The sequence below is a fragment of the Lepus europaeus genome, chromosome 14 (assembly GCF_033115175.1).
Source record: "Lepus europaeus isolate LE1 chromosome 14, mLepTim1.pri, whole genome shotgun sequence".
Taxonomy (NCBI): Eukaryota; Metazoa; Chordata; class Mammalia; order Lagomorpha; family Leporidae; genus Lepus; species Lepus europaeus.
In genome coordinates, this window is record NC_084840.1 from 16,810,100 (window position 1) to 16,837,906 (window position 27,807).

At 64.3% G+C, this 27,807-nt stretch overlaps 2 protein-coding genes across 5 annotated transcripts in view; one reads left to right on the forward strand and one right to left on the reverse strand.

Moving 5' to 3' along the window:
• The window catches only part of LOC133773372 (maestro heat-like repeat-containing protein family member 7), a 25,768-nt gene extending 20,282 nt beyond the window's left edge, over positions 1-5,486 (forward strand). Inside the window, exons 17-24 of the mRNA XM_062210740.1 lie at positions 214-354; positions 633-809; positions 969-1,127; positions 1,723-1,824; positions 4,108-4,210; positions 4,567-4,626; positions 5,115-5,241; positions 5,438-5,486. Coding sequence (XP_062066724.1) covers positions 214-354; positions 633-809; positions 969-1,127; positions 1,723-1,824; positions 4,108-4,210; positions 4,567-4,626; positions 5,115-5,241; positions 5,438-5,486 — 918 coding nt within the window. The remainder of the gene's footprint in view (positions 1-213; positions 355-632; positions 810-968; positions 1,128-1,722; positions 1,825-4,107; positions 4,211-4,566; positions 4,627-5,114; positions 5,242-5,437) is intronic.
• Positions 5,487-7,194: 1,708 nt separating this feature from the next.
• KIF21B (kinesin family member 21B) overlaps positions 7,195-27,807 on the reverse strand; it is a 46,948-nt gene continuing 26,335 nt past the window's right edge. Inside the window, exons 16-36 of one of the 4 annotated variants that reach the window (XR_009867988.1) lie at positions 27,317-27,424; positions 26,815-26,883; positions 26,239-26,471; positions 25,954-26,101; positions 25,640-25,834; positions 25,446-25,547; positions 22,981-23,152; positions 22,770-22,821; positions 22,589-22,646; positions 21,646-21,851; positions 21,489-21,563; positions 19,233-19,346; positions 17,755-17,793; positions 15,913-16,049; positions 14,631-14,811; positions 13,430-13,594; positions 13,036-13,153; positions 11,821-11,991; positions 11,286-11,485; positions 10,652-10,847; positions 7,195-10,292 (exon numbers count right to left, since the gene is read on the reverse strand). Coding sequence is in view for 2 of the 4 variants with exons in the window: in XM_062211573.1 (XP_062067557.1) it covers positions 10,238-10,292; positions 11,286-11,485; positions 11,821-11,991; positions 13,036-13,153; positions 13,430-13,594; positions 14,631-14,811; positions 15,913-16,049; positions 17,755-17,793; positions 19,233-19,346; positions 21,489-21,563; positions 21,646-21,851; positions 22,589-22,646; positions 22,770-22,821; positions 22,981-23,152; positions 25,446-25,547; positions 25,640-25,834; positions 25,954-26,101; positions 26,239-26,471; positions 26,815-26,883; positions 27,317-27,424 (2,598 nt within the window). In the remaining 2 variants the exon portion in view is untranslated. The remainder of the gene's footprint in view (positions 10,293-10,651; positions 10,848-11,285; positions 11,486-11,820; positions 11,992-13,035; positions 13,154-13,429; positions 13,595-14,630; positions 14,812-15,912; positions 16,050-17,754; positions 17,794-19,232; positions 19,347-21,488; positions 21,564-21,645; positions 21,852-22,588; positions 22,647-22,769; positions 22,822-22,980; positions 23,153-25,445; positions 25,548-25,639; positions 25,835-25,953; positions 26,102-26,238; positions 26,472-26,814; positions 26,884-27,316; positions 27,425-27,807) is intronic. The other 3 variants (XR_009867989.1, XM_062211573.1, XM_062211574.1) reach the window with 3 other exon arrangements.

Consider the following 27,807-nt stretch of genomic DNA (forward strand, 5'->3'; position numbering starts at 1 on the left):
AAAAAATGCTTGGAGCAGACATGCAGAGTGAGGGAGCGATGTCTGGAACCTTCGGGTGTGAATTTGCCCTTGACCTGAGCGCCAGCCTCCTCTCCCACTCTTCCCAGCCTGTGGGAGCCTCCTTGGCTAACGAGGAGGCCGAGGTGTCTGGATTCCAAGCCCGAGAGGGTGGCCCCGGCCCCGCCCACCCTTCAGTCCTCCGTCTCCTTCCAGCTGCTGCAGTGCCCCGAGGTGGCGGCCACCGTGGACGACATCACCACCCACGTGCTGGCTACCTGGTTCAAGAGCGAGGAGCCCGCCACGCTGAAGGTGTTGCTGCACGTGGCAGAGGTCTTCGCACAGCACCCGACCACGGTGAGATGGCTTGTGGGGGGGGGTGCTCCCGGGAGGCGTGGTCAGTGGGGGGGGGGCGGAGGTGGGATGGGAGAGAGAAAACCTCAGGGGTTGAGGACGGGGCTTGGGGCTTGCCCAGTACGGGGCCCTGAGGAAGTCTCCTCTGGGGGGCTTCAAACAGCCGGCCAAGCCCATCCCAGGACCCCCGACGTGGCGTCCGGGTCTCGGGGAGATGGGCGTTGGGGAGGAGACGGGCAGGGCTGGGAGGGGCCCCGGTGACCGAGCCGCTGCCCCCACAGGAGCGGAGGCTGCGCATCCTGCAGCCCCACGTGCTCAACTGCTGCTACTCCTCCGACGGGGACGTCGTCATGGAGACGCTGCTGGTGCTGAGACGGCTGCTGCAGCACCTGAGCTGGGCCGCCTCCTCCGCCTTCCTCATCCAGCTCTCCTTCACGCTGGCGCCCTTCTTCGAGGAGGTGAGCCCCCCGCGGCGGGAGGGGCCGAGCAGGGGAGATGGAGCGGGAGGAGAGGTCGGCGGGACCACCGCGGGGGCGTCAGAGGCTCAGGTCCAGGCAGCCTGGAGCAGAGCACCCCCAGGGCGGGGCGCAGGTGCACAGAGGGGGCTTTTCACCCAGGAGCTGGAGCACCTGCGCTTGGCAGCCTTCGAGATCTACGGAAGCCTGCTGGCCAAGGTCAAGCGCAGGACCCTCGTCTTCCCCTTGAGGCACCAGGTCCTCAACTTGGTCGTCCCGCTGGTGCTGCACCTGAGAGATGTGAACATCAACGTGGCTCAGGTGAGCGGCCGGGCCTGGAGCCCGGGCCTGGGTCCCCGGCTGTCGCTGGAGGTGCCTTGTGTAGTCGGCAGGGCTGAGGCCCATGGGTGATGCTGACCTTGGCCTCTGACCTTGGCGAGTCTCAGGAGGTGCGGGTGCCGCCACGGGCATCCCACCAGCTCTGGGTACTGGGCTGGCCAGTGACTCCCGGCCGAATCAAAGGCCCCGGGAGCCCCCACCCCTCCCCACTGGCCCAGCGCCAGGTCCTCTCTGTTTCCCTGCCCTGGGAAAACTGGGGCACTGGAGGACGCGGTCTGTACCAGGGCTCCCCTGCTGCCACCCCCATGCCACCGAGCAGGCAACGGTGCCACACGCAGGTGCCTCTGCCGTGGCCGCCACCTGAGCCATTGGACAGGGTTATGGCCCCTGTGGGGTGCAGTCCCACCCAGGGACTCGGCCGTGACGTTCCTGACGGCCAGCCCCGATTCAGCATAGTGACCCCCTAGTTGGGGCAGGAAGATGTTGGGGAGACCTGTACCCCTGGGATGGGTCTTGGTGCAGGATCGCAGCAACCAGCCCCCCAGCAAGCCTCCCACCGACCTCCTTGTCTCCCCAGGTCTGCCGGCTCGCCCTGAACCACACGGCTGCTTTGCTGGGCTGGTCAAGGCTCAAAGTGCTGGTGGCCGAGGAGGACGAGTTTACGGTCCTCAGAGCTCTGGTGAGTGCCCCTGGGTGGGGGCAGAGGTGCCCTGCTCCCGGGGCGGGAGGACTTTATGGCAGTCATGGTGGCCAGCGACAGTTCCAAGGCGCTCGCTGATCATCCACTTCGTCCTTGGCCCTGGCCATCATCCCCGCCCGCCCAGTGTGTGCCAGGCGCACAAGGAGAAAGCTGCAGGGAAAATAGGGTGCTTAGTGCAGTCTGGGCGTTGAAGGAGGGCTTCCTGGGGGAGGAGCAGACGGCAAAGGGAAGGGATGGGGCGTGCAGGGCTGTGGGGGGAGCCCCAAGGGCCTTGGGACCAGGGGGAGGCGCAGGAGACTCAAAGGCCTGCAAGGCCCTGCAGGAAGCGCGAGGCAGGGAAGCAGACTGGCAGCCCACGGGGAACCAAAGGCCCCGGGGCCAGCTCAGGCCGTGGCGTCATCACAGGCGCCCAGGTTGGAGCCGGGCGAGGTCCCACAGTAGCTGCCACCCACCTGCACGTAATCCCAAAATGCATAGGATGCTCTCACCCTGCACGCAGCACGCTCCAGCACGCAACGTAGGAGACCGTGCGTGTGAGTGCTCGGCCCTGAGCGACGTAGCACAGTGGTCACATCCCCCTCCTCCCCACAACACACACAGCATCGCCGGGACCGGATCTGCTACTGATGCAGAAACCTACAGGTGCGGTCGCCCGGGGACCCAAACCCTGCAGGAGGTGCTGCCCTTGGCTGTGACTTCCAAAGCCAGGAGTACTCTCTGGCGCTCCACTGAACAAAAAGAAGCCTTGTCTCTGATTCATGTCCCAGGCGCGTTTCTGGAAAAATCCAGCACGCACTCGAGCTGGGAGAAAGCACTCTTAGAGAAGACACAGTCGCAGTCCAGGCACCAGCTTCATGCGGGGTTTAGATTGGCATGGACAGGCACTGGGACATTGCAAAGGGGCATCCCCTCTCTGATCACTGGGACGACGGAAGACACTGCCGGGTGCGCAGCTCTCTCTGGGGACAGGGCGGCCCCCGCCGAGAACGGGGAGGGGCAGGGTCAGACTGCTCGCAGAGGCAGGAGGTCCCGATCTGAGGTGACATTCCCCAGGTTTCTGTTGGCAGTAATTTGCAGTGTTCAACTTTGTGCAGCCCACACGGGGGAGCCTGAGGCCGGTCCAGTACACCGTCTCGACAGGAGTAAGCAGAGACCGGCCACTCAGGGCCGTGGGGGCCTGGGCGCGGCCAGGAGCAAGACCAGGGGGAGAGGCGGTGTGGAGAGAAGATGGGGCTGGGCTTTGTGCGTGTTGAGTTTGTCCAGTCTGTGAGGCCTCCCTCCACATGGCTCAGTTTCCTGGGAGGTAGGATATGTGTCATGGCAGCCCGGGGGCATGGCTGTGCTGTGGGGGTGGCCACGTGGCCGCTGCAGAAATGGAGGAGTCGACCTCGGGACCCCGGGAAGCACCATCTCCAAGGGTCCCACAGAGGAGGCTGGGAAAGCACAATCAGGTGCACAGTGGAGGGAGAACCAGGGGGCAGGGCCACGGCCCCCAGGAAGCGCACAGTTTTGGGGGGCAGTCAGTGGCTGCGTGCCTGGCAGCATCCGGACAGGACATGCCCAAGGATGGGACCCCTGGGAGCCACTGGGAACCCTGCGTGGCGTGGCGGGAAGAGGATGTGGTGCAAACCCTGCAGGGCCGCAGGTGACTTTGAAAGCCGGGACAGAGGAGCAGGTGGGCTCACCCGGAGCAGCCCCACGCCCGTGGGTTGGGAGACTGGCTCCCCGGTTAGGATTTTTATTTGAAGGAGAGTCGTGCTGGCAAAAAAAAAAAAAAAAAAAAAGGAAAAGTAGGTACATCAAGTGGTGAGAACTTAGATGAGAAAGGAGACGCAGGGGCTGGGGCTGGTGAGCGCGGCGGGCAGGGCACGGCGGGCAGGGTGTCCCCCCATGCCTCCAGGGAGGAAGCCGGGCGAGGGCCGAGCGGGAAGGAGGCTCCGACCACACATGCTTGCACGCCATGCTGTAGAGAGGGGGAGACGGAGCACAAGACCAGGATGTGCCGAAGCTGCCTGGGAGCCACGGGCTCGCCCCCCACTGTGAAGAGCCGAAGGCTGGGGTGGGCGTGCTTGAGCTCCAGGCCGCACGCGGTCGGGGCTGGGGAAGTGGCTCCCGTGGCCTGGTCCACCCAGGAAGGTTCCGTTGGACGGAGTAAGATCTAGGGAGCTGGGGTCGGGTTGGGGGAGGTTCGCGCATTCCCGCAGGGAGAGGCTGGCTTGGTTGAGTCTGGGGCCCTGGGCTCAGCGGGCCTTCGTCTTGCAGCTGCAGCAGCAGGCCAGCAAGGCCCCGTGGTTCCTGCGACAGAGCGTGGCTCTCTTCAAGAGCCCGCAGGCCCCCATCCGCCAGGCAGCCGTGTGGTTTGCAGGTATGGCCACGGGGACCTCCAGGCAGGGTCCTTGACCTTGAGGGCATTACAGGGTGGTCTGTCCCCGGCCACTCCCCCTGCCCTGCTGAGGCTGGGTGACCTCCAGCAGGAGAATGGGCCACATCCCAAGCCAGGCCAGCAAGGGTAGGGGTGGGCGGGTGTGGGCGCTGCTGGGGGGGGGGGGGCAGAGCAGGTGGTGGGGGTGGGGGCGGCCTCCTGTCCCCCCAGGGCTCTGCTCCTGCAGGAGGCAGAGGGAGTCATTTGGACGAGATGGCCACGGTGGGACGCACAGGCAGAGGGAGGGGCAATGAGTGCGAGGTCCCTGAGGCTCCCTCGTATGTGCCCCCCCACCGTAGGCCAGATTATACAAACCCTAGACTTGGAAGAGGAAGAGGGAGTTGAAGAAGCCTACACAGGTGAGTGGCACCTGGTCGCCTACCCCTTGCCTGGCTCTGGGATGCGGGGGGCGGGCAGAGGGGTTCACAGACTGAGGAGGGAGATCTGTCTCCCAGGCAACGGTTAGAGCCCTCCTGCCCCCCCCCCCCACTGTGTTCCCTTGCTCACCTTGAACCTGAGCCTCAGCCAGGGCTGTTCCTTGGACTCTTTGTGGGAGACACAGGGGTGCCCCCTCTCCTGGCGCCCCCCCAGGCCCCTCAGGGGCCATGCCTCTGCACCGCTGGCCACCCCTTCCTTATCCCTGTCCCCTCTCTTGGGCACCCTGACCCGCTATGTCCCAGGCAACTCGGGAGGCCGAGGCAAGAGGAGGGCAGAGCCAGGGAGGGAGGGTGGAGAGGCCCTTGGGAGCTGGGGAGGGATGTGGCTGGACTTGGGCGGGACTTGGGCAGGCCTCCGGCCAGCCCAGCAGCCTCAGGCCGTTCAGAGCTCCACGGAGTGTCTGTTACAGCCCTGAGGTCCATGCGGAAAGACCCCGACCCCACGGTCAGCTGCCTCACCATGCAGACCCTGTACGTCCTGGAAACCCACCGGCAGCAGGCACTGGCCAAGGCCTCCACGACCTGTTTCTGCAGGCGGTGGGCCGGCAGGAGCTGCCTGTGAGCCCCGCTCGGGACTGTCCTTGCCGCAGGCTGTGAATAAAGGAGAAAGCACGCACCCGGTGAAGCAGGCGGCTCGGCTCTCGTCCTCGGACGTAGCGGGTAAAGCCACCTTCTCTGCCAGAGACATCTGGGCCGCTCCCAGCTCTGCCCTCTGCTCCCTTCTCCCGTACAGCCAAGAGTCCCGAGGCCAGGGCAAGCGCTTGCGCTTGAAACCACCTTGAACCGCAGTGGGAGGCTTGGGGCAGGCAGGTGTCGTGGGCTCGCTGTGCCCGGCCGTGCCCTTGATGGACAGCAGCTCCGCTCGGGTTAGTTCAAGCAGCAAAGTGATAAGGGGCGGGCTATTAGTGAGCCCCCTGCCCAGTATCTGGAACATCGGAGGGTCCAAGTCCCAGCAACAGGGCTACTCTGTGAAAACACCAGTGTCTGTCCCTCGGTGCTGCCCAGACCTCTGCCCCAGGGACAACACTCGGGCCGGACACCCGAAGCTTGGCCACTGCTCCTTTGGCGAGCCCCAGGCTCCTGCCCCGGTGCTGGGAGGAGGGCGGGGGCAGCACCTGCTGTCTCCCGCTGCAGCCACTCTTACCCAGGTCGGCCTGGCAGTCCGGGTGCCCCTTGGGGTCTGTGCCAGGGTCACAGCCCCTCACCACCCTGCTCCCTGACCCAGGGTGTCACCAGTGACCCCTGACCTTCAGCCCGCCATGTCCTAGGGAGAACGCAGGACAGTAGCCCCACGTCCTAATAAGCAAGCTCCCACGGGGGCTCCGTCACCTGCCCCCACACCCTGGGGGCACACTGAGCTCCCTCCTCACTGGCCCTCTCTGCCTCCGTGTGCCCCCTCTCAGGGGTGGCCACGGTGCTCACAGCACTGTCCCCCAGCCACGCTTGCAGGCAAGCTCAGTGTGGCGTTGAAGGCCACACGTGTGGCTCCTCTCAGCTCGCTGCCAGGTCAGCCAGCAGCCGCCCCCCGTGGGGGCCTTACCTGCTGAGCCTGTGCAGATGGAGGTGAACAGAGACCCCCCTCCCCCAAGCACTGGGTAACACGCTCCTACCCCTGCAATGCACCCCAGGGGCAATCTCGCTTTGCAACAAGCAGATCGGTAGCATCAAAGACCTGTTCTTATAGATCTGACTGATCCTAACTGGCCAGGGTTTCCCTGCAAGGGGCACCCCCACCCCCACCCTCATGATGACCATTGCCTCCTGCAGGCTCCAGGAACTCACTGGCTGGCTCTGGTCCCAGCCATGGGCTGGGCAGGCAGCAGGGACCTGTGTAGCTTGAGGAAACTACGTGGGTTTGTATTTGGGAAACAGAGCTCATTGTGCTGATAGCAAGGAGGCGGGTGATGAGGGGAGTCCTGTCCCACCCCACCCCCACCCCCCATCACCCAGAATCCCCTGGAATTGATGGAGTGACTCGCGGGGATCTGTAGGGGATGCAGCTTTCCAAGGACTTAACGACACAAGCCCAAGACCGGAGTAGCGCCGTCTCTTTCCAAGCCATTGCTATCTTTGTCTTCTCTCGTTAAGAGGCAAGGGAGGGCAGTGGGTATGGTTCATGGCAGGTACAGCGTGCTGCCGCCGGGGGCAGGGCTGGCTATGTCCTTAGCCTGGCTCAGTCACTCCCACCCTGAAACCTGTCTCGCTTCCATGGAGGCTGGGGGAGATCAAAGGAAATCCGCCCTCATAGCACCTGGGCTACAGCAGGTGTGGGGAGTGGCAGCCTTGCCCATGCAGCGACTGCACCTGCCCCGAAGGCAGCCTGCGGGGTCTGGTGGACGCAGCCCTCCCGAAGCTGTTTCCTAACTGGGTGGGTGCGCCCCAAATTCCGAGCCCAGAACCTTCTCATCAGGCTCAGCCCAGCCCGAGGCCCGCCCCTGCCCACCTCCCAGCAGCCCTCAGGGCCACACCTCCACAGGCGATGGTCAGTCGGGTTTTATTTATGACAACATCTTAGAACACACACATCCCACCTAGGAACGGAAATGTACAGCAGGCGGCTCCCATCGCTTCCACACACTATGTACAGCCGGCGGCAGAGGTACAAAACACACACACTTGTGCTCGCCATTGCGGGAGGACAGCGAGCCGGGAGGGCCCCGCTCGCGTCACCCATCACCCTGGCGCTCCGCTCCCACTCCCCGCTTCCCTGCTGGGCCCTGGGGGCCAGCTTCAAAGGACAGAGCCAAGCGAGGAGGGGGCTGGGGATGGGCAGGGGTCGGATGATGACCCAGAACTTCCCCGCAGATTCGGTCCTTGCACTTCAGAGGGCAGCGGAGGGTCAGGGAGCCAGCAGGGGGGCCCCCCGGGCCCTGGAAGGCCTGAGGAGGCCTTGGCCCAGCAGGGGAAGCAGCAAGTGCTTCCCTGTCCATGATGGCAAAGGGACAGATACCACAGGCCTGGGCCCTGCAGCGGGAAGGCGCTCATCACTCCTGCAGGGCGGACACGGCCCCAGATGACATCGGGGGAGCCCGGCAGGGTCGGCGGGGGGCTGGGCGCCAACCTCACAGCAGGCAGCTGCTGCCCGCAGCCCCCACACCAGGAGGCACGAGGGGTCCCAGCGACCCAGCGTCCTCCCTCCCCACAGCGGCTGTGCCCTTAAGTGTCCTGCGGCCACCACATAGCCCCAGGGTGGGCAGCAGGGCCATCACCAAGGACCAGGCATTTCCCAAGCTGCAGCCGGGCCGCAGGTGCACTGGCCTCCGCCTGGCCGATTCCCCCACGGCAGGCCCCGGAGGTGCTCCGGTGGAGCCTGGGAGGGGTCAGTCACTCACAGGAAAGCAAACACTGAACTGGTTCACACCGAGACCGGGGCCTGGTCCCGCCGGCCACGGGGATGGGAGCCACCTTCTGCCCCAGGAGCCTGCAGTCAGCTTCAAAGGTGTGGACGGGGTCTCAGTCCCAGACATGGGCACTCTGGGGTCCAAGCTCTTCAGGCTCAATAGGGTGGGGACCCCGGCTGTGCCCAGGTGTGTGAAGATCCAGGGTCTGTACGGGGCCCCCGGCACACACATGTGGCTTGGTCTCAAGTCTTAGGGACGGGCACGGAGGGACAGGAAGTAACGGGATCGGGCCCAGGATCAGGACGAGCCGGGCCCACGCGGTCTATCTCTGGCCGGGGCCCCGTTGTGCTCCATGGCAACCATTACTGTGCTTCCGACACGTGGGGCCTTGTGCGCTGAGCGGAGCTGGGGCCTGGCCCTGGGCCTCGGGCTCCCTGAGAGAGCGTCAGGGACGGCGCCCGTGGAGCACAGCTCGGAGCGGACCAGGACTCCCGGGGACGTAAGTCAGTGACGCTCGCCAGGACAGCAGAGCCGGCCCCGCGTGAGGTAGCTGACCCAGCAGAAACAGCAGGACACGGCCATGGCGCCCAGCACCTCTCCCGGAACTGAAGAGCACCCGGGCACGGTCAGCCCGGGTGCAGGTCTCCCAGCTCCGGCAGTGTGTACGTAAACAGCCGTGCGACGCATCTTCCCTACGGGCGGCAAGTTTCTGTGGCAGGTGGCTGGGGAGGGGCGGACGTGGGCGGGAAGAGACTTGTGGCCACTTCTGAGCGCTGAGGGCCCGGCGCCGGGGGATGGCCTCGCCGGGGGCTGTCCAGGTGTCCAGGGCCGGGTTCAGGTGCTCCTCACAGGTCAGCACAGCCAGAGTCCAGCAGCACGTCCCTGAGGGCCACGCGCGAGCAGCCGTGGGAGGAGGACAGGCCCCCCAGCCTTCCCTGGGCCACAGCAGCCACCCTGGCCCCAGCTCGGCAGTCCCAAAGTCACCGTGCCCTGGGGACGGAGCCCAGGGCCGGTGATGCCACATAAACCGGTGTGGGCAGGGGTGGGGCCTGGGGAGCGTTCCTGCAAATCCACAGTTTCCCCAACAGGGGGCGCCGGGACGCTGGAGCTGGGAGGCCTCAGTCCCAGAGGAAGGAGGGAGCAGCTCACTGAGCTCCTCACTGAGGGGGTCCCACGCCCAGGCCGGTTTTAAGGCTAGAAAGCGCGGCTGCTGACAACACCAGGGTGGAAGAAGCGCGGGGAACCCCGAGATGGGGTGAGCCCCCGGGGCTGGGTGGGGAGCCCGGGGACCCTCACCCCCCAACTTGCTGGGGGGCTGTCCACTGAGCTGCTCGCTGTGTGACCTCGCAGGCCCTGCCTTTCTGGGGGTGGTGGGCCCGAGCCCCTGGGGTAGAAGACACGTGTGGCGCGGCGGGCATGGCTGGTATGAGGCTGCCCGGCACGGGTGCCAGGCCCCAGGACGGGGGAAGGCACTGTAGCGTTGGGCGGCCTGGAGGGTCCCCGGGGGCAGGGGCGGGGACAGGCCCAAGCTGCAGAGTGGGAGGGGGCACGCCCCTCCTGTGCGCAGCACACGGAGGCGGTGGCCCTGGGGGTTCCTGGCCCCCACCCCCCCGAGAGCGGAGGGAGAGTACACGTGGGAAGAAACTTCAAGTCAGTTTCCAGGAGGCAACAGCAAAAAACAAAAACAAAAACATAATAAATTAAATGGCTGGAGTATTTCTGACCATCTCCCCAAGCAGCTCCACCCTGGCCCCCTGGGAGAGGCCCCTGAGCCACTGCTGGGGCCCCCAGGGTACAGGGCCAGCTGCCTGCACCTGGCTCCCGGGGTTACCTGAGGACTCGGCTCAGAGGCAGGTGCAGTGGCTCAGAGGCCGGGCTGAGACACAGGGGAGGCCCGCTCGTGGTGGGGGGCGCCACGGGGCTGGGCTGTGCTGCTTCAGTTCCCCTCTGAGCCCCGGGGAAAGGCCCAGAGGCTCAGCGGAGAGCACGGGCAGAAGGGGGAGGAAGAGGGGTGACGCCCCTTGGCTGCGTGGCTCGGTCTCCCAACCTCTCTCTGAGGGGCAGTGCTCGGTGGGAAGGCCGAGAGCAAGCAGGGCGGGAGGGGGCCGCAGCCTCTGCCCCCAGCCACGGCTTCCCCTCCACGGTGGCCGGGCGGCTGGGGCCGAGGGTCGGGCATCCCTCGGACCTCGCTCCTAGGATGCGACTCCGGGCACCCTCCGCACGCTCCAGAACTTCACCGTCAGGTCACTGGGGGGAGGACAGAGAGGGGCCGGTCAGCCCACGAGGGTTGCAGGCAGGATCCCCTGAGCTCCCCAAGCGTGGCTGGGCCATGGGGCAGGCACTGCTCAGGCAGGGCGGGCTGCAGGCTGGGCGTGCAGGGCAGGGGTCAGGCCCGTCCCTGGCCCCAAGGGACCTCGGGGCTTCCTCTGTGGCTGTGGCTTTGTTTGGTTGGGGTCTGGATGCTCCCCCCTGCTCAGCACCTGGCACCCCTCCTGGGGGGGCGCTCCCCCTGCTCATGCTTGGAAGGGGGTGGGGGGCGGGGCCGCGTCTCTGGGCCAGGCAGGCGAGAAAGGGCGAGCAGGAAGAGGGGAAAAAGGATCTCGTACCGTGAAGAAGCAGCTCAGATCGAAGTGGGGGGAGAGGGGGGAGGAGAGAGGGGAGAGAGAGAGAGAGAGAGAGAGAGAGAGACAGGGTGGAGGGGGTCAGGGCAGGGTGGTGGCGCGGCCCTTTATGGCCAGGACTCGGCGAGGAAGGCAGGGGGTGAGTCCAGGGACGTAATTCCACAGCTTTACCCGGCAGTCACTGTGGGGGGAGAGAGGAGAGAGGAGGGGCCGGTGGACACGGGGGGGGGGGGGACACGGTGGGAACGAGAGATGAGGATGCTGAGCAGCGCCCATGGGGCCGAGGGCCTGGTGCTCAATGACCACAGGGCCCAGAGTGGGGGCTGGTGGCGCGGGGGCGGGACTGGGCTACCGGGTGTGGCCTGAGATACCTGCAGAGGCTGCTGTTCGGGGCCGACAGGCGGGTTAAGTCCAGCCCGGGGCCCAGCAGCTCCCCGCTCCCCTGCCCACTGCAGTGCCTGGCACTGGTGGGCACACGGTGAAGGCTGGCATGGGCTGGGTACAGAAAGAGGGGGCGAGGGGGCACTGCAGGGCCCCGAGCCTGCCGGCTCCCTGCCCACACCAGGAAGCGGGCGGTGGGGGCGGGGGAGCAGAGGCGGCCCATCCGCGCGGCACCCACCTGGAGGCCGTGAAGATGTGCTTGGCGTTGGTGCAGATGGCATTGATGGGGCTATCGTGGCCCTTGATCTCACCGATGGGCGTGAAGTTGTCCACGTTCCAGACCTTGATGACGCCGGCTCGGCAGGCGCTCAGCAGCATGGGGCGACCCGGGACGAAGGCCAGGGCGCACACCCAGTCCTTGTGTGCGTTAGGGATTTGCTGCAGGAGGAGCGGGCCGGTGAGGTGGGAGGGGACTGGCCTGGGGCCCCTCTTGCTGGTGGCTGGCGGACGGTGGCTGAGCAGCCGCGCAGGGAGGCATCACGGGTCACATGGGCTGGGGGCTTTGGGGGCCCAGGGTGGGTCCTTCTGCCCCTTGCCAGGTTCATGCCGAAGGTCTTGTGCTGGTGGAGGCGCTTCCCACCCCCAGAGGGGTCAGGCTGACGCATGCTCCCCAAAGTCAGGGGCAGCTGGGAAAACCGGCCGCCCTGGGGGGTGCCCAGACCCCGGGCCCCAGGCCCCACCTGGGCTGGGGAGCTGTGCCCCTCCCACTGCACCTGAATGAGCTCCTGCTGCTCCAGGTCCCACTTCTTGATGCCGTTGTCACGGGAACCACTGAACAGGATGTCTCCCTGGATGGCGAGACACTCAATGCCATCGTAGTGCGGGGGCTCGAAGTTGTGGGTGGGGCTGATGGTGCCGGTCACACACTCGCCCAGCTCGAACATCTGCGTGGGGGGGGGGGGTGCAGGCTGAGGGCCCGGCCCACTGGTGAAGGGAGGAGCCTCCCCAGGGCTCCTGGGAGAGGGGCCACTTCTTCCAAGGGACTGGGGACCCTGAAGGCCCAGGGCCTGAACCTCCTCTTGGGGACCGGTGACTGGGCTAATCACTGGGACAGTCCCCAGCTAAATAAGCAGCTACTGAGAAGAAAGGTCCCCTTGGGGCAGGAGCCCATTTACAACACTTCTGCTTTTTAAGAAATTAAACTGGGGCCAGTGCTGGAAAAGCCTCCGCCTGCAACACTGGCATCCCTTATGGGTGCTGATTCGAGTCCCGGCTGCTCCACTTCTGATCCAGCTCCCTGCTAATGGCCTGGGAAGGCAGCAGAGGATGGCCCAAGTGCCGGGGTCCCTGCACCCACGTGGGAGACCTGGAGGGAGCTCCAGGCTCCAGTCTGGCACAGTCCTGGCCATTGTGGCCATTTGGGGAGTGAGTCAGTGGATGGAAGGCCTCTCTGTCTTTCCCTCTAACTCTGCCTCTCAAATAAATAAAATAAATCTTTTAAAAAATTCAAATTAAATGTAGCATTACATGTTCTGTAACTACAACACTCCTCCCACTCCTCCCTCTCCTCCCCTCCTCCCTCCCTACTGCCTTGTAGTGCGACCACAGAGCTCCGGCTACACTGGCATAATTAGGCGGCAGACCCAATTAGTATTGTTTGAACATTTGCTGCTTTGTTTTTTCCTATTTATTATTTTCATAGTGGCATTGCATCCTGTTTGTGGATTTTCCAGACTTTTCTTGAATATTCTAGAGTATTCCAGAATATTCTGCACTTAGACATTTAGGTTGTTCCAAATTCTGTGCCATTTACAGAGTAGCACAGCCGTCTGTAATGTCCTACACTTGTCATCCAGCCTTCTTTGGGATGGTTTCTTCAGCACAGACCCCCGGGGTCTCCCTGTACTCCCAAGGTGAGAGGGCAAAGGTCGGAGAGGAGTGCAAGAGGCACTGACACTCAGGGCTCAAGCTGAGGCAGCCTCAGGTACCTTGACATAGTGGTCCTTGGAGCCGGTCACCACGAGGTCGTGCTGGCTGGCGGTCTGGGTGACTGTCAGACACATCACGGGGCCGATGTGGCCAGTCAGCTTGCCAATGGGCTGGAACCTGCAGTGGGGAGAGGCCAGCCAGGGCAGGTGGATTGGGAGGGCCTGTGGCCGGGGTGGGGAGCAGGCCTGGCCAGGATACAGCCCCTCCCCTCCAAGCGAGATCAAGAACCTCGACTTAAGGTGCTCCCTGCCCCAGGGGCCCCAAGTCCGGCAGCGCAGGGACGTGGAGGGGCAGCTGAGGTCCTGCCCATCCTGGGGGCTCCTCCCAGGCTGAGACCAGGGAGCCGCCCTGGGCCCCGCCGAGCCCTGGGCCCCACACGGGCGCCTCGCTGACCTGCTGAGCTCCCAGATGCGGACAGCGTTGCCCGAGGCGGCGTACAGCATGCTGCCGGAGGGGCTGAGCGCGATCTGGTTGATCTGATGCTCTCCCTGGGCGCTGGTGATGGCGCGGGTGGACGTGGCAGCACAGGCGTCCCCTGAGATCACCTGGCCTGAGGACCTGCCCGTGAGGACCAGAGGAAGACTCTCCGTCAAAATGGTTTGTCCACGTGGGCAAGGAGACCGATGAAACCCCACTCAGAGCAGCCCCCCCGAGCCACTTCTTCCAGGAAGCTTTCCTCGACTGAACAGACAGCAACAGCTTTCCCGAGAAGTGAGAGGGGTAGAGAGCTCCACCCCAGCCCAGCAGGACAGGTGACCACGTGGCCTGCCCGTGTGCCCAGGCGCTGGCTGGGAGGCTGTACCACGGGGTCAGGGGACTCAGTCTGAACTCAGATCTCGTGACGATCACCTAACCCGAGTCTGTTTCACCATCTGTGAAAAGATGATAATGCCCACTCTCTTTACCTTGTTCTAAAAAAATTTTAAGAGCAACTTTAGGCTCCCAGCAGAACCCAACAGAAGGTACCGAGGTTCCTCATATGCCAACCCCCAGTTTCCCACCCCCACTGGTGTAGTACGTCTGGATGAACCTGCAGGGACTGACAGCGCCCTGAGCCCACGGTTAGTGGCCACACCCAGGATAGTCCGAGTAAGCCAGAGATGACACGCCTCTCCCATTACAGGTGAACTTCATGGCCCCAGAAGCCCTTGGCGCTCACTTTTTAAGGATCAACTTAAGGAATAGATGGTAGCTGACAATGTACATGTACGGACAAAGCACGATCCTCGCTTAAAACGATTTTGTTTTGTGGGGGTCCTGGCCTCAGCTCCGTCTCCCTGGGTCTGTGAGGCCAGGGCTCGAGGCCATCGGGTGGCCTATCCCTGCAGCAGCCGATGGCTTCTGTCCGCTGCTCTCAAGGGCAGTACCAAGGGGCAGGGCTTGGGGGACTGGGATGAAGGTAGAGGGTAAGCAGGCCAAAGGCTCACCACGCTGCTGCTGCCCCGGACACTGTCCCCCAACCCAAGGCCCCCAGGGTCGAGCCAAGGCCCCGGGCCAGGAAGGGCCTTGTGCTCATGGACCCAGGCTGAGCTGTTTTGTGGGTCACTTGGGCTGGGAAGCCTGCAGGCGAGGAGTGGGCAGGTAGGTCACTTACGTGAGGGTCCGAATGCACTTGGCCGAGTCCCGGATGTCCCACACTTTGATGTAGGAGGTGGACACGGAGAACACGAGCCCCGAGAGGCTGCAGTACTTGATGGACACCACGTTGTTGGGGTGGCCCTTCAGGGCGGCGATCTCCTGCCCCGTGACTAAGTTCCACATCTTGCAGCTGCGGTCTGAGAGAGGCGGGGGACGGACAGACGTTGGTCACCAGGGCTCAGCAGCTCCCCCACGCAGAGGGGGAGAGAAACACGGGTGTGTGTGCTCGTGGCCAAGATCTCAGATCTCAGGCCGGAGCGTCTCAAGCAAACATGCGACAAACACCAGTGCCGTGAGCATCCCAAGCTGTTCCGGGCCAAGATGAAATTCTCCAGCCCTGGGTGCCTGTTCTGCAGACACTAACAGCTGATGAAATAAGTGAACAGCGGAGAGCAAATCTTAGGGGAAACTGCGAATCAATCAACGGCTCCTGGGTTGACAGCTCTCCCTGCCCCTGCCCCGGAGACACAGACACTCGCGCTGCTGCCACGTGTGCCTGCTGCAGGCTGACGCCTCCGCTGGTACCTGTTGACTGCTACTGTGACCGAGTCAGCGCGCCCTAACCCCGGGGAGGCCTGCTGCCGAGAGCCCAGGAACTACTTAGCTGCAGGGACGGGTTTGATGTCAGGGTTACAAGCACACGCAGGTGGGGCTCCTGAGAAGCTTCCTGAAGTTTCCGAGGTCAGGATGGAGCCCCCAGGGTCAGGTATGAGGGAAGAATCAGCCAGGGGGCGGGGACAGCACTGTGGCATAGTGGGCTAAGTCTCCGCCTGCAGTGCCGGAATCCCATATGGGCACCGGTTTGAGTTCTAGCTGCTCCTCTTCCGATCCAGCTCTGCTGTGGCCTGGGAAGGCAGTGGAGGATGGCCCGAGTGCTTGGGCCCTGTACCATGCAGGAGACCTGGAGGAGGCTCCTGGCTTTGGATCGGCTCAGCTCCGGCCACTGCGGCCATCTGGGGAGTGAACCAGCAGATGGAAGACCTTTCTCTCTGTCTGTAACTCTACCTCTCATAAATAAATACATAAATAAAATCAATCTTAAAAAAAAAAGAATCAGTCAGGGGCGCATGGGATGGGAGTTTCGGGGCACGGCAGGAGACAAAGGAGGTGCCCAGTGAGGTGGCCCCCGCGCCCTCAACTCCTGGGGACTCTGTGCTTTATCTCCTCCACAGTCCACGCCGGCAAAAGGAGAGCTGGGGGGACCCTCACCCGACGTGGCCAGTCGGGATTCCACGCACCTTTGGACCCGGTGAAAAGCAACTCGTCCGTGGCATCCAGGCAGAGGATGGGCTTGGTGTGGCCCTCGGCCATGGAGATGCACTGCAGCGGGGCCGTCCGAGCGCCCTTGGCTCCTCCGACAGGCGTGATGACGCCCCTTCCGGGAGAGAGGGAGAGAGGGCACAGCTGTCAGCCCCGGGGATCGCGGCCGGGCTGCCAGAGGTGCAGAGCAGAGAGGGGACCAAGGCAGAGGGGACGAGGGTCTAACGACAGAGACTGCAGCCAAACTCCACCGGGGTCTGAGAGCAGGAACGGGCTGTTAGGGCGGCGAGGGCCTGCCTTGTACGGCAATCTGTTAGTCGGCATCCTGAGCACTCCCAGGAAGCAAGCTGCGTCCTAGGCCTGGATGGAAGGAGCAGGAGGCGTGGGCCCTGCCCCTGGGAAGTTCCCATCTCACAGCGCCTGCCCAGATGCGGCCACAGAACACGTGCAGGCCCCCGGGAATGGGGCAGAGGCCAAGTGCTGGAGTCAGCCTCTCCGAGCTCCTTCAGCAACCAAGGGCGAGAGGAAGGGAGCAGAGGTGGCCAGGCCTCACCCCCAACACACACACACACACACGTACACGCGTGTGCACACATGTGCACGCATGCTGCCACAGCCTTGTGGGCCAGCACGGTCAGACCTGTGACTGCCTTGACCAAGAGCTGGATCCCTTTAGGAAGCCCAGCCCTGCCCGGGGCCAGGACACTTGGGGGCCTCTGGAGTGAGGCCTTGCGGATGTGGCATGGCACCCTCGCCCCCGGGACGCCGTGAGAGAAGGAGGGAGGCCGGCCCATGGGAGGGCGAGGCACTGGCCATGCAGCCCCAGGGCGGCTCTAGGGATGGAGATCATGGACTATATTCCTCTTAGTAAAGGCGCCGGCTGAGTCACGTTTGAAAACAGATTCTCGTTCTTGCTCAAAGCACATGCTGCCCCTGACAAAGATGCCACGGGCTGACAGAACTGACCGATGTCCCGTGCAGGGCTCCTCAAACAGCAGCACCCCCCACCCCACCCCCAGGGCCCAGCTCGGCCCAGAGTCTCTCGCACAGACAGCTCCCCCAGGCGGCCCTGCACCCACTCTGACATGGGTCTGGGAACTGGCAGTGTGTCTGGGGAGGAGGCCCGAGTGTGCCATGGAAACACGTCAGGAGGGGCCAGGAGGCTGACTGTCCCATGGCGATGGCCACGGCAAAGGCTCACTGCCCACAGCCAGCAAAGGAGACGGCAGCATGTACGCCAGGAGGACTGGAGCCGGGGAGGAAGCTGGGCCCAGCAGGCCGGAGACTTGTTCCTGGCTGTGGGATGTCATGGTGGTGTTAGGGAGGACTCGCCTTGGCTCATCCCACTGGCCGGGGTGGGGGGCAGGGACCTGCATATCCAGGTGCCACCAGACGTGGGCGGGGCAGTGCCCCCATGGTGCCCCTCTCAGAGCCCAGGTCTAAAGAGTTGGCCGCTCTGGCCCAAGCTGAGTGAACCACAGGATCCCGGGCACAGCCCTTGACGCAGCAGCCCGGCTGGCCCTCAGCTCCAGCCCTGGCCTGCCCCAGGTGTCCACGCCCTGTCCCCTCCCCGCCCAGGCCGTGAGGGAGGAGAGAATCAGATCGGCCACAGCAACTGCACCCCCCAAGCCCCCAGCTCCAGCCAGGTGTGGCGCAGTCAGAGGCCATGCCGCCGGGTGCCCTGAGAGGGAGGAACCATGAGGCAGGGACAGGTGTGGGGAGGGCCAGGGAGAGGAGGGGCTGCATGCGGAGGGCCGGGTGTGCAGGCGGGACAGAGAGCAGAGAGCGGGGGCCCAACACGGGAGACATTCTGTGTGTACCTCAGGGCCTCCGACACAGAGGAGTCGCTGTCGTCAGACCTGGGGAGGGCAGAAAATTAGCTGGATTAGGGGGAGAGAGGAAACACACACAGGGCGGCAGAGGCGGCAGCAGCACCAGGTCAGAGGGCGGGTTATTCTCTTCAAGGGGAGCGGAGAGAGGCAGAGGAGGGAGGGCCTTCAAGGGAGGCGGGGAGGGGGTGGGAGGGCGGCTCTGCGAGCCGGGGGCCGGCCCAGGATGAGCACTGGGGGGTCCCCCAGCTAGCAGAGGGGGTGGGGGTGGGGAGGGACTGTGGGAGGTGTGGGCGCGCTGGCCGCACACTGGGGGAGACAGTTGGGGCTGTTTGTTGGTTCCAAGCTCTCCGGCTGCCCCACGGGACAAGCTGGGGGCACGGCCCCACCCCAGCAATGCTAGTGCCTGCCTGAGGCTGCACGGAGGTGCCGGGAGCTGCCTCTCCGGCCACCCTTCAGGAGCTCACTTGTTTACAAGGTCCACTGTCCCCAGGAAGTCCCCGGGACCTTGCACCACGCCCCTGCCCCAAGACCAGGGCCATTGGCAAGACCCAGGCCTCTGGGAGACGATTAGATTGGGCGGATGGAGTCTTTGGGGGCCTGTGCACTGTGATGGCCTGGAGACGGGGTGCACCCTGCGTGGCTGGGCCGGGCCTGAGCTGAGGCAGCCTGGGAAGGAGGGACCACTCACAGAGCCATAATCTGAGCAGGAAGGGGCATGTGTGTGGCGAGGGGAAGGGCGCACTCAGCACTGGGTACAAAGACCTTCGGGCCTGGGGTGCCCTGGAGGACTTGGCACGGCTGCCTCTAGGGCTAGGGAAGCTTTTCAGGAGGCCCGAGGAGCCCCTACTCCGGGGGGAGCTCAGAGAGTTAGCAGCGGCTAGGCTGGGCCAAGCAGATGGGGACACAGGGAGCACGGGGTCCCCCCTGTGGCCAGGCAGAGCCCATTGTTCGAAAGTCAGGGCCCTGCTCCCACACTCTCTCGAGCCCTCGAGGGGCCTTGCCCCTCTAACGTAAGGCACAGAAGGTGATGCTCACTGCTGACGGACAGTGGCGAGGGAATGACAAATGAAGAGGCGCGGGCCCCTTTGGCATGGCACTGGGCGACTACAGTGTGACTGCAGCAGGTGCAGGTGCACAGAGGCTGAACCTGCCATGGCCACCAGGGCAGTGTGCGAGGGCCACTGGGCCTCAGCTGAAGGAGCTGTGGTCAGCCGGGGGAGGGGCCGGCGCTGAAAGGGAGGAGCTTTGGAAAAAATCGAGTGAGCCAAGGCGATGAGAGGGGCAGTCTCGGGGGGGCCTTTGGTGTGCCAGCTCCCAGTGGCCAACCTTGTTGCCAGCACTGGACACAATCCCACCGCTTAGAGAAGCAGCGAAAGCAGGCCTGGGTCTGCCCAGCTCCCTAGGCAATTCCAGCCAGGCCCCTCCCTCCCCGCCCCTCCCAAGCCACCCCTCAGCCCTCCCCTTACTTGTCCAGTGCCGACCCCTGGCTCTGGTTACTGGTGAGCCGCGAGAAGACATTGCGATCATTGCGGGGCCGAGTGGGAGGGGACGATGGAGGAGTGAATCCCACGTCCGAGGACCTGGTGAGGGGAACACAGGGGCGACAGTTGGTGCCCGCAGGCCACCCCCGGCACTGGGCTTCCACAGTCTGTCTCAGTGGAGGCCCGGGGGGCAGAGCTCCGGTCCCAGCTAAGCTCCTGGGCATGGTTCTGAGAGTCGCCTCAGGTCAGTGGCAGATTCCGTCCCCAGAAGTCATCTACTTCCTGTCATGTGTGACCCCCAAGGCAGCACGGGCGGAGCGTCTGTCACTTGGGCGTGCCCCAGGAAGGGAGACCCCGTTCCCAGCTTGCACCGTGTCCGCTCTCCACGGCCTCAGGGCCCTGTGAGTCTTCCGGTTTTCTGCATTTTTGTCCTTCTTGCTGAAGACTTAGCACAGTACCGAGTGCTGTCCAGAGTCCCTGTGTGTCAGAAGCTGTGATGGGGGATGGTGAGCATCTTCCTCACCGGGCTATGAGCCCAGCACTAAGGATCTGCAGCACACGCGTGACGCACGGTCGGGTGCTGACTGGTTGTTGAGGGCACCAGGAGCAGAGGCTTGTGGGAGCCCACCCCGAATCCCCCCAGCAGCAGTGGTTTGGCACTGGCCAGTCCGGTGTTCACAGCTGCTTTGCAGAACCTAACTCCCGTGACTGCACCTGCAGGCAGCCGAGCCCCGCCGCGAGGCACGGGCGGCTCCTGTGCCCCATGGCCCCGCTCCTGCCAAGTTACCATCAGGCTCAGCCTTCGCGCTTCCTCCCTCCCTCCAGAGTCGTCAAGGGCACGGCCTACAGCCCTTGGGCTGCAGCCTAAGCCTGTTCTCTCGGGTCACAGACGATGTGACAGCTGGCGAGCCTCCAAGTGGACAGACATCCTGTCAACACCTGCCCGGGACCATTTGGCAAGCCCCCGGCTGCAGGCATCGGCTCAGGCCCGGCTGAGGAAGGAGGGCTGCGGCAAGCCAGCCTCTCGCCTCCCACCAAGGCAGCTCCCCGAAGGTCATCTTGAGCCCTGGCTTTCACTGTGTGTGACCAGGTTGAGGCCACCAGACCTCCGAAAATTATGTGCACGGAGGTGACCCACTCTCTGCGGAAGCTTGAGGGGCCTGACCCCATGTGTGGTTGGCCAGCTGAGACATCACGGCTCTGCAGCGACCGTTTTGGTTTTTCTTTGAATGTCCACCTCCTCTCCCCAGACAAGGCCTTAGACAGGGCGGAAGCTCCCAAGGATGCTGGTCATGAGAGGCTCCAGCACCCCAGTTCGGTGACCGACCCAAGCCACCATAAAGCCACCTACGTTGAGTGCACACCAGCAAACAGCGTGCAGCACGTGGCTGGACTCTCTACTCCCAGGTGCCTTATGGAGGGGATGCTCCAGGGCACACATCTGGCCCAGATTAAAAAGTGTACACCACGGCGCCGGCGCAGCGGGTTAAGCAAGCCAGGGCCTGAAGCGCCGGCGTCCCACGTGAGCACCGGTTCGATTCCCAGCTGCTCTGCTTCTGAACCAGCTCCCTGCTGATGCTCCTGGGAAGGCAGCGGAAGATGGCTCAAGTACTTGTCCCCTGCCACCCACAGAAGAAACTCAGAGGGAGTTGAAGCTCCTGGCTTCAGCCTGGCCTAGCCCCGAGCGTTGCAGCCATTTGGGGAGTGAATCAGTGGATAGATCTCGCCCTCTCTTTCTGTAACTCAGCATTCTAAATAAATCTTTTTTTTTTTTTTTTATTGGAATTATTTGAAAAAAAGTGTAGGGGCTGGTGCTGTGGTGTAGTGGGCTAAGCCTCTGCCTGCCATGCTGGCATCCCATATGGGCGCTGATTCTTGTCCCGGCTGCTCCTCTTCCAAACCAGCTCTCTGCTATGGCCTGGGAGAGCAGTGGAAGATGGCCCAAGTGCTTGGGCCCCTGCATCTGTGTGGGAGACCAGGAAGAAGCTCCTGGCTCCTGGCTTCAGATCTGCTCAGCTCTGGCTGTTGCAGCCATTTGAGGAGTGAACCAGCAGATGGAAGACCTCCCTCTCTTTGTCTTTCCATCTCTCTGTCTGTAACTCTACCTCTCAAATAAATAAATACAATACTAAAAAAAAAAAGAATACGTGATGACCCTCAGAATCAAATCTCACAGCTATTCATGCACCCAAGGACAAGACCAGCAGCGACTCTGGAGCAGGTTCCGGAACATGCTCTGACCTGATGGGCTGCCCTCGGTCATAGGACTTCCTCCGGGTCAGAGGGGACGTGTCCGCGGCTCGAGACTGCCGGGGGCTGCAACAGAAGGGTCCAGTGAGGCCCAGGCCCCAGCCCCTGCTCAGCCACACCCACAGTCCTGGCTGGCTCCCCTCCTTACAAAGTGCTGCCCCGGGTGGGCAGGCTGACGGTGCGCGAGACCTTGTCCCGGTAGTAGGGGTCTCGGATGGAGAAGCCCACTCCGTCCTCTTTGATCTCAACGAGTGAGGCCAGGGACTTGGTGATGTTCTTGGTGGAGATGTCCAGTGGGGGCCCCAGGCACTCGGCCGACACTGCCTTCATTTGGGCAGACAGCTTGGGTTCACCCTAGGGAAGGAAGGATGTGGTGGGCCAACCAGCCCAAAGGGGATGGCACACAGAGGGGAAAGACGGGGGGTGCCCCAACAGCGGAAGTGGTGCCTCCTTGGCTTAAGGGGGAGGAGCTGGTGGAAGGACCTGGGCAGACATCCCCAGAGACTGCCTCTGTGCCCCACAGATGCCTGCAAGCCTCTGGGGTCTCCAGAGACTGCCACTGCTTGACTGTACCAACCCCTGGGCCCCGCCTGACTCCCACGCTGAGCACCAGCTGACCAGCTAACTCCAGAACTACCCCCGAGTCACTGGGCCCAGCCTGCAGCTCCTTCATCCTCTCTTTGGTCGCCCCTGTGTTGGTTCAGTCTAAGAATGGCTCCCTGGCTGTTCGGGAGGCTCCCCTAATGGTTGGCTTCCACCCTGGAGTCAGCTGTTGGCAGCAAGACCACCAGCTGCCTGGCTTTGACCCAGAGCATGAGGCCGCCCTGGGTGGGCAGGGGACGGTGTGAAAGTGGGGCTTGGCGCAGGCACGGAGGCCAGCAGAGGCCACTTGCCCTGCCTGCCACCCACCTCACAAAGAACGGGCTGTGCTGGCTTACACGGGGGATATCCCCAGCTCCAGGCTCCATTCTTCTTGGCACCCCCACCCCCGCTGCGGGGGGGCAGGAGTGGGGGCAGAGCCTCAGTAAGTGGGGACCAGGTTCGGGGAAGCCGGCTGCACCACACCAGGGCCCGATTCCAGTGGGGCTCACCTTCAACTTGAAGTCATCGTGGCTGGTGGAGCCTTTCATGGTGAAAGACTGGGAGAAGCTGGGGAGGAAGCATGGAAGTTCAGCTCCGGCTCTCCGGGACCCCAGCTTCTGAACCCCAAAGAGCCCCGGGCCCCTGCGGCAGCCCTCCCCCTCCCGCCCTCGTGCCAGCGTGGAAGCTCACCTCCCCTCCGAGAACTCCGAGATCTCCTCGTCCGTGCTGGCGTAGCCGTTCTCTGCGGGAGGGAGAAGCCCTGCTGGAGCTGGGGAGAGCAGGGGCCTCCCTCCTGCACCCCACGCACCAAGAGCAGACCAAAGCTGCCGGGCTGGGGCGAGATCAGGCAAGGGAGGCCTCTGGGGGTCAGAGCTGGGGGCGCGCTGGGGTCCCCACCTACCCACACCCTGCTGCACGTTGTAGATGAGGGCCTGCAGCTCAGGGTGCGCCTCGGCCTTCTCCCGCAGGGCATCCAGGAGCAGGTGGTTCTGGGAGGAGCCCGCCATGTCCGTTTGCCTCAGCCGCCCCTCCAGCAGCCGGATCTGGGCCTCCTTCTGCGCCACCTGTAGCCCCTGAGCACAGGACGCAAGGCCTGGGAGTTACCCATCCTGGCCTGTTCACGGCACACAACCTGCTCCCCCCACCCTGGCCTGTCCGCGGCACACAACCTGCTCCCCCCACCCAGGCCTGTCCACGGCACACAATCTGCTCCCCCCACCCAGGCCTGTCCACTTCACACAACCTGCTCCCCCCACCCAGGCCTGTCCACTTCACACAACCTGCTCCCCCCACCCTGGCCTGTCCACGGCACACAACCTGCTCCCCCCACCCAGGCCTGTCCACTTCACACAACCTGCTCCCCCCACCCAGGCCTGTCCACTTCACACAACCTGCTCCCCCCACCCAGGCCTGTCCACTTCACACAACCTGCTCCCCCCACCCAGGCCTGTCCACTTCACACAACCTGCTCCCCCCACCCTGGCCTGTCCACGGCACACAACCTGCTCCCCCCACCCAGGCCTGTCCACTTCACACAACCTGCTCCCCCCACCCTGGCCTGTCCACTGCACACAACCTGCTCCCCCCACCCAGGCCTGTCCGCGGCACACAACCTGCTCCCCCCACCCAGGCCTGTCCGCGGCACACAACCTGCTCCCCCCACCCTGGCCTGTCCACGGCACACAACCTGCTCCCCCCACCCAGGCCTGTCCACTGCACACAACCTGCTTCCCCTACCCTGGCCTGTCCGCGGCACACAACCTGCTCCCCCTACCCTGGCCTGTCCGTGGCACACAACCTGCTCCCCCCACCCAGGCCTGTCCACGGCACACAACCTGCTTCCCCCACCCTGGCCTGTCCGTGGCACACAACCTGCTCCCCCCACCCAGGCCTGTCCGCGGCACACAACCTGCTCCCCCCACCCAGGCCTGTCCGCGGCACACAACCTGCTCCCCCCACCCTGGCCTGTCCGCGGCACACAACCTGCTCCCCCCACCCAGGCCTGTCCACGGCACACAACCTGCTCCCCCTACCCTGGCCTGTCCGTGGCACACAACCTGCTCCCCCCACCCAGGCCTGTCCACGGCACACAACCTGCTCCCCCTACCCTGGCCTGTCCGTGGCACACAACCTGCTCCCCCTACCCTGGCCTGTCCGCGGCACACAACCTGCTCCCCCCACCCAGGCCTGTCCACTGCACACAACCTGCTCCCCCTACCCTGGCCTGTCCGCGGCACACAACCTGCTCCCCCCACCCAGGCCTGTCCACGGCACACAACCTGCTCCCCCTACCCTGGCCTGTCCGTGGCACACAACCTGCTCCCCCCACCCAGGCCTGTCCACTGCACACAACCTGCTCCCTGTGAGACACCTTGGGGACCCACCCTGGCTGTCACCCGCCTGGACACCCAGGTCCCCTTAGCTCCTGTATACACACTTAAGACACAGCATGTAGGGGCTTAACTGTGTCCCTGCCATGCCCCCAGGCCTGTTCATATGTGGAAGTCCCCCACGACCGCAGCCTGCGACTGGATTTGGAAGCAGGGTCTTTAAAGACGCAACCGAGGCAACAGTAGGCTGTACGGGTGAACCCCAAGCCAGTACAACTGGGGTCCTCACAAGAGGAGCAGGTCAGGACACGGGCAGAGAGAGGGCCACGTGGAGCTATGGCGGGGACACAATAGCCGTCAACAGCGAGGAGAGAGGCCTCTGGAAGCCAGCTCTACGCTGCCTGCTCATGAACTCCTGGCCTCCAACACCACAGACCGTGCACGCTGGGGCTCAAGGCCCCTGGCCAGGGCGCTGGGTCATGGCGGCGCTGGGTCACAGCGGCCCCGGTGGACTCTTGCAGCCCCCTCAGACACAAAGCAGAGCTGGAGGAGCTCCCTGAGCACAAGGTGAGGGCCAGGGAGGGCACAGTCTCTTGTCCCCTTGTCAGGGTTACCTGGCACACACATGGCCACAGGGGAAGGAAGTACTTCCTCTCCAGGGACAAGGGGGACAAGCGCACGAACCTTCAAGGACACCTGATGTTCCAGCATAAACCCCCTGGTGCAGTACGGTCCATCCGTCTGTCTGTCTCCCACTCCCTCACCCCCAGTGTACACACACTTCGGCACCTCCAACGGACTCAAGCCCCGCCCTGCAGGGGGCAGGCCTGGGCCAGACATGCAGGGTCACCTTTCATGGGGTGTGCCAACCCCCCCCCCCCCACCATGTATCATGGCGCTCGAGTACTCAACCAGCTACAAGCTGAGCACTAATTCATCACGCTGGGTTCACAGCTGCAGCATCTGAGGCTCAGCGGTCAGGCCGCTTGACCTGGCCCACGAGGTGTCAGGGGACAGCTGTGTCCCTGCGGCTCACCTTGTCGATGGACGCCTTGAGGAAGTTGTCCAGCAGGAGGCGGGCCTCCGCCAGGGAACAGGAGCTGATCACCACCGACGTGTCTGTGGAGTCCAGCTCCTCCTAGCACGGGGAGGCAGAGCGCCTGTCACCTGGGGCTGCCCCTCCCCCCTTCTCTCCCAGCCGTCCCGGGGCCAGGCCCGGCCCCCAGGCACCTTGGTCTCCTCCAGCTGCACGATGGTGGCCTGGCAGTCGGTGATGCTGTCGTTGATGTAGTCGATGTTGGCGGCCAGCACCTCGATCTCCTCTGCCAGCTCCTGTAACCCCTTCTCCTCCTCGGGGCTCTCGGCCTGCAGCCGCTCCCGCTTCCTCCGCAGTGCCTCCTGCAGGAGGAACAGCTCCTCCCTTTTCTGGGGGAGATGAGAGGGAGCAGAGGCCTCAGGGGCGCCCAGCACTCCGGGTCCCGGTGCGAAGGGCGGGAGGAAGGGGTGAGGACGGAGAGGCAGGGCAGGGGCGGCCGGGTGGGCACCTTGATGAGCCGCTCCATGTCGGCCTCCAGGTTGACGATGGTCATTCTCTGCATGACGATGTCAATGATGCGCCGCTCCAGCGACTGCCACTTGAGCCTGGCCGCCTTGCTGAAGCTCTGGCTGGCCCCCTTCTTCTGGAACTTCTTTCTGAGAGATGCAGGTGGAGGGGCTTGGGTGGGCTTGAGTGAGCCCTGAGCCCAGCCCTGGAGCCAGGGGCACTCCCAGAGCCTCCCCCTCCCCGCCGTCCCGCCCCCACACACTAGGGCAGCATCAGCGCAGCTCACCTGGCTGGGCGGGAGCCATTGACAGTGGGCGCGGGGTGGTCCCCCAGGAAGTGGTTGATTTTGCGGTTCCACTGGCGCACGATGCTGGACACAGAGCGGGCGCCCGACTCGGCTTCCGAAGAGGTGGTGCTGGCCGACACCTCGGCCCCAGAGTCCAGCATAGGTGGCTTCGGGGCCGCACGCCCTGCCACCCGCTCAGACATGGGCTTGGCCAGCCGCCTCAGCGCCGACACCTGGGTGTGGGGCGGCCGGAGGAAGGGGCCAGGTGAGCCGGGAGCCTGCAGCCACACCGACAGGGCCAGCTTGGGGCCCAGGCAGGGAGATCAGCTGCTCTGGACTGGCCTAGGCTTGGGTCGTAAACAGGCCAGGGGGTCTCTGATGTGAGATGAAGGCAAAAGCAACAACCACCAGGCCAGCCACAGGCCGCACAGACGGCGCTCTGAGTCAGAGAAGGGAGGGCCGGGAGCACCGCCTGCCCGCTCCCCGCCCCTCAGGCTCTGTGGGGGGTGCTGCCTTCGTCCCCGAGGCCCCAGGAGACGGGGAGCAGTGGGCAGTGCCCCTCCGCCCAGGGCTCACCTCCTGGGTCTTCCTCCTCAGGACGATCTCTTGCTGCCGCTTCTGGGACTCCAGAGCCCGGATCTGGAACTGCGGGTCGAGAGGCGGGGTGGCCCTGAGCCCTTGCCGCCCCAGCAGGGGTGGGCACAGGCCGGCTGGCCCTGGGGTTCAGGGCATTCTGCGTGCAGCCAATGGCTGACACACGGGAACCAGCGTTCAGCTCCTCTGCCCCTCACTGCAAGGCCAAATCCCGTGGCCACGCCTCCTGCCATGGGGGAGGGGTCCCGCACCAAGGGCTCAGCCCTGCAGGCCGGAAGCTGCCCATTTCTGGCCCGCTGACCGTGGGCTAGGTCCTGCCTTGCTCTGGTGCTCATGCCCCTCCTCAGAACATGGAAGGGTTGGGCCTCACACCTCCGAGTCCAGCCCACGCCACTAGGACAGCAAGGGCTGAGGCCTGTGTGGGTGGGCGGGGAGGAGGGGCGCGGGGTGGAGGGCGCCCGGGAGCTCTTGGGGCCACCCTCACCTCCTGGCGCCGCTGCTCCTTCTTGAGCTGAGCGATCTCTCGGTTCCTCTTGGTCTCCACCAACCGCCGCCGCTGCTGCTCCTCCCGCATCTGCTTCATCAGGGCCACCTGGGTGGGGAGAGGTGTGATGGTGCAGGGCTGAGCAGGACGTGGCCGTACAGTGGGAACGCCGGGCAGAGCAGCACGGCTCAGGGCAAGAGGGCCACGCCCCGCTCCTGAGGGGCTGAAACCACCTCAGCCACCTGCTGCAAGCGTGGCAGCACAGGTGCACTCTGGGAGGTCCAGCCTTGGCGCCCACTGCCGAAAGTCACTGTCCTGGGTCTCTCTCCCACGGACAGCCTGAGCTGTGGACAGGGCTGGATGCCGGGGGCTCACACTGAGAGCAATAAAAGCCCACCAGGATGTATCGAGAACCATCCGCATGACAATCATGTGAGAGAGGAGCTATTGCTTCTGTTTTGTGAATGGGGAACTGAGCACCAGAGAGACAC